Raw genomic sequence first — 12,462 nt, forward strand, 5'->3', positions numbered from 1 at the left:
TGTGTTAACAAGCTGGTTTTCTTGATGCAGAGACTTTTGTCCTCTAGGTACATCATAGCAACTTTTTAAAATGTAGGCACAAGGGTTAAAGGACAAATGTTTTGTTTTTATACAGTGATGCAACTTCATTGTTGTAAACTGTTATTATCATTTTCTGCATTCGTCTCTAGGTGATTGAACTGTGTCCAGATGCTCGTCTACTAGGCAAACTGCAAAAGTGCAACGCACTGTTGGAACAGGTGCAGAAGGGTCTCACTGAATACTTGGAGACGAAACGAGGCTCCTTCCCCAGGTAAGCCTCACTGAAAGTGTCCTGAATCCTTGGCTCTCAATTGCTGGTGGTGTTAAGCACAGATTCATGAGATGATTCCACATACCATTCCCTGGAGATGGTATGCATTGATGTCCCTTTTTCATACAATCACAATCACACCAACAGGGATTTGCCAATCAAAATTGGATGCTATAAATGGAGGTAGCTTTGATACCAAAAGAAAATCAAGCAAATATCTCTTAAAAGTGGAGGCTCATTTTTCAACAATGATATATTTGTGGAGCATTTTGGGCCTGAAATGAGTTTCCATGCATAACTTTGACACACTGTTGATGACTCAGACTTAGGACTATGTACTGATCAGTGGATATTTGTCCTGTAGGTTTTACTTCCTGTCAGATGATGAGCTCCTGGAGATTTTGTCCCAGACCAAAGATCCTACTGCTGTACAACCGCACTTGCGCAAATGCTTTGAGAACATTGCATCGGTTTGTTGTTTCTTTACGATTACTCTGCTCATATATTACTGAAAATATAACATGCATCCCCCATACAACTGATGCTTCTTTTGGTTCTCAGCTTCAATTCCAGCCAGATCTACAGATCACACATATGTATTCTGGAGAAGGGGAGGAGGTGAAGCTGTCAATACCAGTGTGGCCTACTGGAAATGTGGAGAACTGGCTCAGGGATGTCGAGAGATCTATGAAGGCCACACTGAGGGATAACATTGACCGCTCACTCAAAGTCTATCCGGAGGTCTGCGAGCTTAACTCTCACTTTGATGTTTTTGATGTGTATTCCAATCTTGCATAGCTTATTTGTGCAATCTCAAAACATTTTTAAATTTTGTTTAATGTTTATCCGTGTGTGCTCTCCTGACACCTCAGCAACCTCGTGTAGAGTGGGTGTTATCATGGCCTGGTCAAGTGGTGATAGCTGGCTGTCAGGTCTTCTGGACCGCTGAGGTATCTGAGGCCTTGGAGCAAGGAGACTTGCCCAACCGCCTTTATCCCCAACTACAGACACAGGTGTGTAATATAGGGCCAATATTCAAATTTAATAATCTTTAAATATCCATAATATTTGAAATATATACACATTATACTTTGTGTTGCTCACATTTACACTGAACATTGTGCACACTACAGTGTACAGATCACTACATTCTTAAGACTTCCCCTTTTGTTTCTGAAGCTGGGCGACTTGGTGCAGCTAGTGAGAGGACGTCTGTCTAATATGCAACGAGCTGTGCTGTCTGCCCTTATCGTCATAGAGGTCCATGCTAAGGATGTTGCGGCCAAACTGGTGGAGCAGGAAGTCTCAAGCGTCAATGACTTTGAGTGGATTAGCCAGCTCAGGTTATCTGTTTGTTTTGATCTGTAATTTATTTGCTTTTTAGTTGAATCACACTTGACGTTGGAATCCACTGTATTCTATCGTTGCAATTCATTGGGTGCAGAATAAGTTTGACACTTATCTGATACTGTTTGTAGATATTACTGGGCAAAAGATGACCTGTACATCCGTGCAGTGAATGCAGAGTTTTTGTATGGATACGAGTACCTTGGTAACTCCGGACGTCTGGTCATCACCCCACTCACAGACAGGTAGTTGTGAAGTCTTATGTTGTTGACACTGTTTTTTTCCCTGAATGTCATTAAATCGTTTGAATACACCACCCCCTGCCTTTTTCAGATGCTACCTGACCCTAACAGGAGCTCTACACCTGAAGTTTGGAGGAGCTCCTGCAGGTCCAGCAGGGACAGGAAAGACCGAAACCACTAAAGATCTGGGAAAGGCTCTGGCTATCCAGACAGTTGTCTTCAACTGCTCGGATCAGCTGGACTTCATTGCTATGGGCAAGTTTCTCAAAGGACTGGCCAGGTGAGATGCAATTACCTAAGTGTGATAGAATGTGTGCTGTTAAATATCAAAAATCTTTCATCAATCACATTCATGTTTTGTCTGTCTCACTTGTTGCAGCTCTGGGGCCTGGGCATGCTTTGATGAGTTTAATCGCATTGATGTGGAAGTGCTCTCTGTGGTGGCACAACAGATCACCACTATACAAAAGGCCCAACAGCAAAGGGTGAGAAGCAGTTAAATTGCTAGAAATCCATGTGCTGGTATATACTGTACATAACCACAGAGTACTTGAGATGTACAAATGCTGTGTATAAGTACAGTGAGTATTTCTATTTTGTGAATACATGTTGTACTTTATTTTTACTTCATTTCAAGAAAGAACAAATGTGGTTGTTATGCTTAAGTCGATTTTACATTCATTTGATTTAATTAATTGAGTTGAATAAACTTTCACCTCCTGGAGGAATTACAGAGACATGGAAGCATTACTGTTTACAGTAGTGTAATGTTAAAAACAACACAGTTTGTGCAGCAATTACTCACCAAAATAGAAAGTTGTACTTAACATTTTACAGAATTAAAGTTAATGATGTCAGTAATACAAAATCTGAAAGTAACTTATCTAGCTGCATGTAAAATATGGTAAGTTTACTTTTCATTCAGTCCTTTCCCATTATGAAGTTGTAAAATAAATATATATTGTTTTTATTTAAGTGAATAATATGATTTTTTTGTTTCACCACCACTGCATCCAACCCAAAAAGAAGTGTCTGTAGTAGCATGTATTTCTAAGATAATTGTGGGTATGTTGTGTCTTTAGGCAGAGAGGTTTGTGTTTGAGGGGACAGAGATCCCTCTTGTCGCTTCTTGCGCTGTATTCATCACCATGAATCCTGGTTACGCTGGACGCACTGAACTGCCTGACAATCTCAAGGTTTGATATGCTGACTTGATTTTAAACAACTGTATAACACTGAGGATAAGCAGATGGAGCTCAACAAAGGAGATTCTATCTTCTACAGGCACTGTTTCGTCCTGTGGCCATGATGGTACCTGACTATGCTATGATAGCTGAGATCTCCTTGTACTCATTTGGCTTCAGTGATGCCAAAATCCTCTCCAAGAAGATCACCACCACTTTCAAGCTCTCCTCTGAGCAGCTCAGCGCTCAGGTATTGTATGGATTCAGTGGAGATCAGACATAGAATCAGTTGAATCTCTAGTTAAATTTCTGTGTAAATGCTTTCAATTTACAGTATTTAACTATAAAATATTGGTATACAACACATAGTAACATAATTAATAAATCCCCAAGATGATGGAAAGATGTTTGTTTATCTGTCTGTACATGAGAATAACAAAGATATGAAGATGTGTTTACCTTTGCTCTTGTTTATATGAAGGATCATTATGACTTTGGTATGAGAGCTGTGAAGACTGTGATCTCAGCTGCTGGAAACCTGAAGAGAGAACATCAGGACATGAATGAGGTTAGAAATGTTTCTTTTGTTTATGATGGAAATAATTTGTAAGAAAATATGACGCAAATTTCAAATGGAGTTTGTCCAATTAATATCATTCTTCTGCTATCTCCCTGTCTCCCAGGAGTTGATCGTTCTTAGAGCCATTCAAGATGTCAATGTGCCAAAGTTTTTACTGGACGACCTGAAGCTCTTCAACGGTATAGTGTCGGATCTTTTCCCTAAAACAAAACAGGAGCCAATCAACTATGGCACCCTCGAAGAATCCATGCGTAATGTCTGCACCAAGAAGAACCTCAAAGATGTGGATGGTTAGTGTTTCTGGAAATCTATAAAAAATGTTTTTTTTTAAATATGCAGGTACCTGTGTTTTTAGGATGAATACATAAAAGTCTTGTGGTTATTTCAGGGTATATAAGTAAGTGTATTCAGCTGTATGAGACCACTGTGGTGAGACATGGCCTGATGTTGGTTGGACCCTCTGGATCAGGCAAAACCAAGGTGAGCCTTTTACTTGTCAAGATATTGTTTACAGTTTAATTCACACTTCGCAAACATTGACAATTATTTTTTGTTTTGCAGTGAAGAGTCTTGTATGTAAGCATTATTGTTGTGCGTTTTAGTGTTATGAGATACTAGGTGAGGCAATAACATCTCTGAAGGGCCAGCCCTCTGTGAGTGGGGGTGTGTATGAGGCGGTTCAGATGTATGTCCTCAACCCCAAGTCAATCACCATGGGACAGCTCTACGGGGAGTATGACTTGCTCACACATGAGTGGTAAGTGATTTTACACAAACTACAGAACGAAGAAAAAAACAGTCAGACTAATACTATACACAGACACTTTTTCCCCAACCCTATAGGACGGATGGTATCCTCTCATCTGTTATCCGTGGAGGTGCAGCATCCATGGACAGTGTGAAAAAGTGGTACATGTTTGATGGGCCAGTGGATGCTGTATGGATTGAGAACATGAACACTGTGCTGGATGACAACAAAAAACTCTGCCTTAGCTCGGGGGAAATCATCAAGCTCACTGATGTAAGGTTAAGTCTACATTTTTCTCCCTGTGTTTTCCTGTGTCCCATGTGCATTCAGACATTCTGTGTTTTCCCCTTGCAGGTGATGACCATGATGTTTGAGGTGCAAGACCTGGCGGTGGCCTCTCCAGCTACAGTGTCTCGCTGTGGTATGGTCTACCTTGAGCCCAGTATCCTGGGCCTCATCCCTTTTACAGAGTGTTGGCTGAGGCGAGTTCCTAAAGCCCTGAAGCCGTTCACGGAGCAGCTTGACTCCCTGTTTGCCAGGTTCCTACAGGTGAGAGGGGAGCTATAACTGAGAGACACCACCGGGGAATCTTAAAGCTTTTCATTATAGTAGATTATGATTGTATAAACAATGTGCTGCTTTTGTTTTTGTTTTTCTGTACTTTTAACAGGACTCTGTCACATTTGTCCGCACATCAGTGAAGGAGGTCATCACCTCTCTGGACAGCAACCTTACCTGCAGTCTGCTTAAACTTATGGACTGCTTCTTCAATCCCTTTGATATCAGAGAGGTGTGTGTTGCTTTTTCTTTGTTAGATTAGCTTCCATGAAATGAATATATATGGATTTCACACTCGTTAGAGTTTTACGCTTTGTATGCTAAATATTTAGTGCTTTAGGAAAGCTGTACAAGCATTGACTGAGTTTGTTGGGTTGCATCTATTCTGTTCCAGTAAATAGTGTATTAGCAATCATGCTACTTGAGCAGTCAATAACATTTTCAGTGCATTCCAACCACAATGTCATGAGTGTAAATAAATGTGTTACTGATTTATCCTCTAAGTAGATAAAAAAACCTTTCCTGTACTTTTGTATTTGGGAGTTTTGCTGCTTGTCATCTCCCACCAATCCTTTATTGTCCTGTAGGATGAGAAGCCACCACCCCAAAAGAAACTTGAACGTCTGAAGGAGCTGATTGAGCCCTGGTTCTTTTTCTCTCTGGTGTGGAGTGTAGGAGCCACAGGAGATGCAGCCAGCTGTAAGCGCTTCAGTGCCTGGCTCAGGAACAAGATGGCAGAGGAAGAGGTCACAACAGCATCTCCACTACAGCATCCCCATAGCAAAATAATTCTAATGTAATTTGTATTGACACCTGGTTTATTTCTTGATAAGGTATATTTTGATTAACGGAACGCAAATGTATTTGTCCTTTAGATTCAGTTATTCTTTCCAGAGGAGGGACTGGTGTATGACTACAGACTGGATGATGCAGGGATTAGTAACTTTGAGGATGATGAGGAAGACGAGGAAAGAAAAGTAAACTCATACCAATATTTCATGCAATCAAGACCATCAGATGCATTTTTGCTTTTTTCTCAATCAACTTTTTGCCTATACTTTAGGTCGAATGGGTCAGCTGGATGAAATACTCAAACAGTGTTGTAATCACGCCGGAGACAAATTATTCGGACATCATCGTTCCCACTGCTGACACAGTGAGAATGTCTTACCTCATGGATATGCTGTTGACCAATAAGAAACCAGTGAGTACTTTGATTGTAATCGAGCTCCACTTATCTGTCTACAAATTCTGTAATTGTTATAAAATTACTTGTCAGCATAAACTGTGAACATAATATACTGAAGCACTTATTCGAATCCAATAATGAAAGCTTTACATTTAAATGCTTTCATTGCCTTGGAAGGGAACAATTAGTCATGATTTATATTTGTCTGTGTGTTTGATCCAGGTGCTCTGTATTGGACCAACTGGCACAGGAAAGACCCTGACCATGTCAGACAAGCTGCTGAAGAACATGCCTGCTGAATACATCACACACTTCCTCATGTTTTCTGCCCGCACCTCAGCCAACCAGACTCAAGATTATATTGACAGTAAGCTAGACAAAAGGTATGCCTGCTCCACTTTACACTGTCAATCCAACTACACATAATTTACAATGCAACAATATATTTTTGACCAACGATTTCAATGATGTTTTGATGCTGTGTGTCAGGCGGAAAGGTGTGTTTGGACCTCCAATAGGGAAGCACTTCATCTTGTTCATTGATGATCTAAACATGCCCATGTTGGAGACCTATGGTGCTCAGCCTCCTATTGAACTGCTGAGGCAGTGGATGGACCATGGAGGCTGGTATGACAGGAAACAGATAGGTGGGAATATTGGAGTTTTTTCCCCTTTACCCAACCTGGTGTTCCTTTGTGCTTTTCATATTCAATGTTGACCCTTTATTGTCCTATTGCAATAGTAAATTGCTCCAGAGTGTGTCTTCATGCCTTAAATATTAATTGTTTATTAGATTTGAGTTTTGTTATATCTGCTGTTAAGAAATGTGAAAAGTCTCATTAGATTTAACTTCTCTCTTGTTTTCCTGTCCTTTCTAAACAGGGACATTCAAGCACATTGTGGACATCAACTTTGCCTGTGCCATGGGCCCGCCGGGTGGCGGCAGGAACCCCATCACCCAGCGCTTCACACGCCACTTCAACTTCCTGTCCTTCACTGAAATGGAAGATGCCAGCAAAAAAATGATTTTCTCCACCATTCTGGGCAGTTGGATGGGTGAGTTGGGTTTATTAAACGTGTAGAAGGTAGATAATACTTACAAAAGCTTGTGAAAAAGAAAAACTAACAATAGTTTGTAACAGAATCTTTGTTCTCTTTCAGATGGAAATATGAGTAAAAAGCAACCAGGCAGTAAGTCAGGGACACAGAGATAGGAAGTAGTTTAGGAGTGCAAAGACTGTACAAATGTATTTTAATACTCAGTATCAGTTAGTATAGCTTGTATGTTATAAGAGGTTACAAAACACATGAAAATGTGTAATTTTAAGTCATTTTATTCACAGAGCAAATTTACACACGTTGTTGACCAAATCAAAATCTTACACATGAATTTAATGTTATCATTATTTCACTTCTCTCTCCTCTCCTGCTATCTTTCATCAGGACCTGTGCCAGTCATCCAGCCGCTGAATGAACCTCTTGTAGACGCTACTATTAGAGTCTACGCCACCATTACCTCCCAGCTCCTCCCAACTCCAGCCAAATCCCATTACACCTTTAACCTCAGAGACCTGTCCAAAGTCTTCCAGGGCATCCTGATGGCTGAGGCTGGAATGATAGAGGTAATCAGATGAAACAGAATCAAATGAATGTGACCTAATCACCTGATTACTTTTACGAAAAATGTTAGAATATTCTTTCAAGTTCAGTCACTTGATCTATTTAGTACTTCCATTTTTTTTTTTTTAAAGCAACTACTATCAACAGGGTGGCATATCAACGTTATGCCACCCTAGCAAATATTCATATTAAGGTGAAATTTCTGAGTTTCAAAACTCCCAGTATAAAAGTAGTGTGACTTTGGGGATTTTAGGACAAATTGCAGCTGCTGCAGCTGTGGTACCACGAAAGCTGTCGGGTTTTCCGAGACCGCCTGGTGTGTGCTGAGGACAGGGACTGGTTCAACACGCTCCTGAAGGACTGCATTCAGGAGTTTGACTGCAGCTTCGAAGAGACTGTAACCTGCCAACCTGTTTTGTATGGAGATTTCATGATTCCTGGAGCAGATCACAAAGTCTACACACTCATAGAAGACAAGGAAAAGGTAAGTGGTGGCAGCCAGTGCTGGAAGTATTTAAGGTTTGTTTTTCTTTTGCTTAAGAGCTGATCAGTCGGCTTATGAGGAGTAACATTGTAGTTAATTGTGAAGTTGCTTCATTTCCCTCTGCCCCACATCAGTCTTTTATTTTCCATCCTACAGCATAAGTGAATATATACTTTAACAAAATGCTTTTCACCCCTTTATTATATAATTTAGTTGATGAAAGTGATGGATGAGTACATGGAAGACTTCAACCAGACCAGTACCACCAAGATGAAGCTTGTGCTCTTTATGGATGCCATTGAGCATGTGTGCCGCATTAGCCGCATCCTACGCCAGCCTCTGGGCAATGCCCTGCTGCTTGGAGTGGGTGGGAGCGGGCGACAGTCACTCACTAAGCTGGCCTCATATATGTGAGATTCCTACACTATGTAATTCCCATGCCAAAAGGCTGAGTACAACTCTCTTGAAACAGAAGGATTACACTGTTGTTGTTTTGGTGATCATTTTGTGTTACTTCTGCCGACTTTTTTCCTAAGAATACAGACATTTTTGGATTGATGTCCCACCTCATCGGCAGCTTCTTAAATTTTTTTCTAACTATAAAAATCGTAATGATACATTAGATAGATACAGTAATATGTAACAATCAACATGCATTTGCCTTTTTGTTTTATATCAAAGCGGCATTATTTATTGATTACTGAATAATAGCAAGTACAAAGAGGTCCTTTTTTTTGGGAAAGGGAACATTTTCTAAAATGATTCAACCAGAAGTATACACAATTAACTGTTAATTTGCTAAAACATGTAGGAACATCTTGTGGCCCAGTCCTCATTGTGTGTTTGTCCATATTCAGATCAGAATATGAGTGTTTCCAGATTGAGCTGTCGAAGAACTACGGTCAGACAGAGTGGAGAGACGATATTAAAAGCATTATGCTGAAGGCCGGCCTTCAGAACCAGCAGATCACCTTCCTCTTTGTAGACACACAGGTAATATCTCTAATCACCTGCTACAGTATACTGCCAGTGTGTGGCAGTTGATTAATATCACTATCACACAATCATAGTTCATACTGTAATGGGATAATTTGGTTTGAATGTTGTTGTAGCTGTTGGCACTCCTTTTTTAATCTATTTCGTCAAATTGAATAAGCGCATGAACAAAAATGCTACATGTAGAGTATACAATGCATAAAGTAATGATTTTACTCATCATTACCTTTTCTTTTTTGTAAATCTCCAAGATTAAGACTGAATCATTCCTGGAGGATATCAACAACATTTTGAACTCTGGGGATGTTCCAAACCTGTATGCGTCAGACGAGCAGGAGCGCATCCTGTCAGCCATGAAGCCAGTGGTGCAAGACCTGGGCCAACAGCCAACTAAACCCAACCTTATGGCTGCCTACATCAGGAGGGTCCGCAGCAACATCCACACTGTTCTCTGCATGAGGTTGTACAAAGTTTTAATCACTTGGTCAAAAGCAAATTAAAAGACGTGGATAAATTCACATTTGTTCTGTCTATACCATCCATGTTTTCTCCCTTTGTGCTACTCACGCTTCTTCCTTTCACTTCACTTCCTCTGCAGTCCTATAGGTGAGGTGTTTCGTGCACGGCTGAGGCAGTTTCCTTCACTGGTGACGTGTTGCACCATAGACTGGTTCAGTGCCTGGCCAGAGGAGGCTCTGCAGGCTGTGGCCATGTCCTTTCTTAATGAGCTGCCTGAGCTAGAAGCCAGCACGACAGTCATGAGGGGACTGGTGAGGATGCTCTGTGTGTGTGTTTGTTTGTGTGTGTCAGTGGGCTTTATTGATATGATGGTTTAAAGATAGATGTACCATACATTGAAAAATGCAATTTAATAATTTCTATAATTTAAATAAAAATACATAGAAACAAACTTAACCTCACCATAATACAAAAATGTGTCAACAAGCTTTATGTTAGATAATAACAATGAGAAATAAAATAAGATAGCATATAGATAAGATGAGTACATCTGGGTCACAACACTTGAAACTTGCTTGAGAAACGCCATCAAACACAGTCAACATATACGTGTCCTTGAGCAATGTTCTTGTCAAATTGTGTGGCAATGCACTTCAACCAGGAGCGATCAACATACAGCAGATTAACTGACATTTAAGGATACAGGATCATTAAGTCCCAAACTGTCTGAATTTGTGGGTCTCTGCAAATGCATTTTTATACCTTGGTTAAATAAACAGACACTACTGGCTGCCTTGAAAGAAAATGAAAAATGTAAAATACCGGAATCAAAAATCTTAGATACTTCTACATCTTTTCATTAAACACAGTCTCTCCCTAATTGATTTTATTCTCCAGACATTGATGTGTGTAGAGATCCACCAGATGGTAGCCAGGAAGTGTGCACAGTACCTGGCTGAGCTTTCTCGACACAACTATGTCACACCCAAAAGCTACCTGGAGCTGCTCAAAATCTTCTCAGATCTCATTGGACGCAAGAAGCAAGAACTGAGCAGTGCACGACAGCGCATGAAGACTGGCCTGGACAAGGCAAGACACTGATCTGGCAAAATAACAATGCCAGAAACTGAATTCGTAATTTGTGTACATATGCTGATTAATTAGTAATCTTATCTGACTACCTGCTGTTGTGTGATCCTTAAGCTTCTTAGCACAGCGGAGGATGTGAGCAAGATGCAGGAGGAGCTGGAGACGATGAGGCCTCTTTTGGAGGAGGCCACTAAGGACACTGAAGTCACTATGGAGACCATCAAAGTAAGGAAAACAAAGATACAGCAAATCATTAATAGTGGAACAAAAACTGGGGCAGATGGTTTAACCAATTTATGCGCGTAACCTTTGAACCTTGAGTGTGATTTATATTCTATGTTGCCAGAAAGACACAGTGGTTGCAGAGGAGACCCGGAAGTCGGTGCAAGCAGAGGAAGCCAAGGCTTCAAAGAAAGCCAGTTTTGCAGGAGCGATCGCTGCAGACGCCCAGAGAGACTTGGATGAGGCTCTGCCAGCCCTGGATGCTGCCCTCAACAGCCTCAAGTCACTCAACAAGAATGATGTCACTGAGGTCAGGCATTTTGATGATGACATTCCTCAAATATTACAGAATGGTTAGATTATATTTAGAATTTACCTCCTGAATGTTCTTTTTCTTTCTAAAGGTTCGAGCCATGCAGCGACCTCCCCATGGGGTGAAGCTGGTTATTGAGGCGGTGTGCATTATGAAGGGCATCAAACCCAAAAGGGTACCTGGAGAGAAGCCCGGCAGCAAGATCGATGACTACTGGGAACCTGGTAAAGGTTTGCTACAAGACCCTGGCAAGTTTCTGGAGAGCCTCTTCAAGTATGACAAGGTAGAGCTTATATGTAGTGGCTTTATTGCCATGTCATTGTATGTGAAGCATATGTTGTCATTGTCTCTCCAGAGCATGATAATTGTCTCTTTCAGAGTAGTTCTATAAATGTCAGTGTTTGATGCTGATTTAGTTATTTCCTGTTTGGGAGATAAAAGTTGTGTTTCTTCCATCAATCATTTCTACAGGAAAACATCCCAGATAGCGTGATCAATTTAGTCCAGCCCTACATAGATAATGAAGAATTCCAGCCAGCCTCCATTGCCAAGGTGTCTAGAGCCTGTACCTCCATTTGCCAGTGGGTGCAAGCGATGCACATATATCACTTTGTGGCGAAGGGTGTGGAACCTAAAAGGGTAAAGACTGAAATCCACATTGGAGCCATTTCATATCCACATAAGACACCACTGTACTTACAGGTTTGTTGGATAAGAGAGTCATCTTACCATTAAAAAATGTAAATATTTGCACAGCAAGCTCTCCAGGAGGCCCAGGAGGACTTAGCAGCAACCCAGCTGATCCTTGATGATGCCAATGAAAAACTGGCAGTGGTGGAGGGCGGCATCGCCGCTTTGCAGGCCAAGTACCAGGACTGTCTGGCTAAGAAAGATGAACTGGACAACAAGTGTCAACTGTGTGAGGCCCGCCTTGTTCGAGCAGACAAGGTCAGAAGGAGAACTTGATCCAGGTCAAGAACACATGATCCCCAGGGGGGAAATTATGTTCAGTAACAGGCGTTGTCTGCTCTTAATTGGCAAGGCCGAAAAAATGCAGTGCAATATTGTTTAATGAAAATAACTTTTTATATCATTTTCAGTTAATCTCAACATACTTTACTTCGTTAATATTGATAATT

General features: G+C 40.9%; 1 protein-coding gene across 1 annotated transcript in view; it reads left to right on the forward strand.

Moving 5' to 3' along the window:
• The window catches only part of dnah1 (dynein, axonemal, heavy chain 1), a 31,173-nt gene that overhangs the window by 8,358 nt on the left and 10,353 nt on the right, over positions 1 to 12,462 (forward strand). The window contains exons 23-58 of the mRNA XM_054616132.1: positions 171 to 292; positions 657 to 762; positions 854 to 1,033; positions 1,165 to 1,305; positions 1,472 to 1,635; positions 1,771 to 1,884; positions 1,973 to 2,161; positions 2,261 to 2,366; positions 2,964 to 3,077; positions 3,166 to 3,315; positions 3,547 to 3,633; positions 3,749 to 3,935; positions 4,034 to 4,125; positions 4,248 to 4,402; positions 4,489 to 4,666; positions 4,748 to 4,942; positions 5,064 to 5,183; positions 5,539 to 5,697; positions 5,827 to 5,928; positions 6,015 to 6,155; positions 6,363 to 6,523; positions 6,630 to 6,787; positions 7,023 to 7,196; positions 7,302 to 7,331; positions 7,584 to 7,762; positions 8,014 to 8,244; positions 8,458 to 8,654; positions 9,102 to 9,237; positions 9,492 to 9,700; positions 9,839 to 10,010; positions 10,597 to 10,788; positions 10,903 to 11,013; positions 11,135 to 11,320; positions 11,415 to 11,606; positions 11,795 to 11,962; positions 12,080 to 12,271. Of these exons, the coding sequence (XP_054472107.1) occupies positions 171 to 292; positions 657 to 762; positions 854 to 1,033; positions 1,165 to 1,305; positions 1,472 to 1,635; positions 1,771 to 1,884; positions 1,973 to 2,161; positions 2,261 to 2,366; positions 2,964 to 3,077; positions 3,166 to 3,315; positions 3,547 to 3,633; positions 3,749 to 3,935; positions 4,034 to 4,125; positions 4,248 to 4,402; positions 4,489 to 4,666; positions 4,748 to 4,942; positions 5,064 to 5,183; positions 5,539 to 5,697; positions 5,827 to 5,928; positions 6,015 to 6,155; positions 6,363 to 6,523; positions 6,630 to 6,787; positions 7,023 to 7,196; positions 7,302 to 7,331; positions 7,584 to 7,762; positions 8,014 to 8,244; positions 8,458 to 8,654; positions 9,102 to 9,237; positions 9,492 to 9,700; positions 9,839 to 10,010; positions 10,597 to 10,788; positions 10,903 to 11,013; positions 11,135 to 11,320; positions 11,415 to 11,606; positions 11,795 to 11,962; positions 12,080 to 12,271 (5,490 nt within the window). The remainder of the gene's footprint in view (positions 1 to 170; positions 293 to 656; positions 763 to 853; positions 1,034 to 1,164; positions 1,306 to 1,471; positions 1,636 to 1,770; positions 1,885 to 1,972; positions 2,162 to 2,260; positions 2,367 to 2,963; positions 3,078 to 3,165; positions 3,316 to 3,546; positions 3,634 to 3,748; positions 3,936 to 4,033; positions 4,126 to 4,247; positions 4,403 to 4,488; positions 4,667 to 4,747; positions 4,943 to 5,063; positions 5,184 to 5,538; positions 5,698 to 5,826; positions 5,929 to 6,014; positions 6,156 to 6,362; positions 6,524 to 6,629; positions 6,788 to 7,022; positions 7,197 to 7,301; positions 7,332 to 7,583; positions 7,763 to 8,013; positions 8,245 to 8,457; positions 8,655 to 9,101; positions 9,238 to 9,491; positions 9,701 to 9,838; positions 10,011 to 10,596; positions 10,789 to 10,902; positions 11,014 to 11,134; positions 11,321 to 11,414; positions 11,607 to 11,794; positions 11,963 to 12,079; positions 12,272 to 12,462) is intronic.

Source organism: Anoplopoma fimbria, chromosome 17 (assembly GCF_027596085.1).
Source record: "Anoplopoma fimbria isolate UVic2021 breed Golden Eagle Sablefish chromosome 17, Afim_UVic_2022, whole genome shotgun sequence".
NCBI classification, from domain to species: domain Eukaryota; kingdom Metazoa; phylum Chordata; class Actinopteri; order Perciformes; family Anoplopomatidae; genus Anoplopoma; species Anoplopoma fimbria.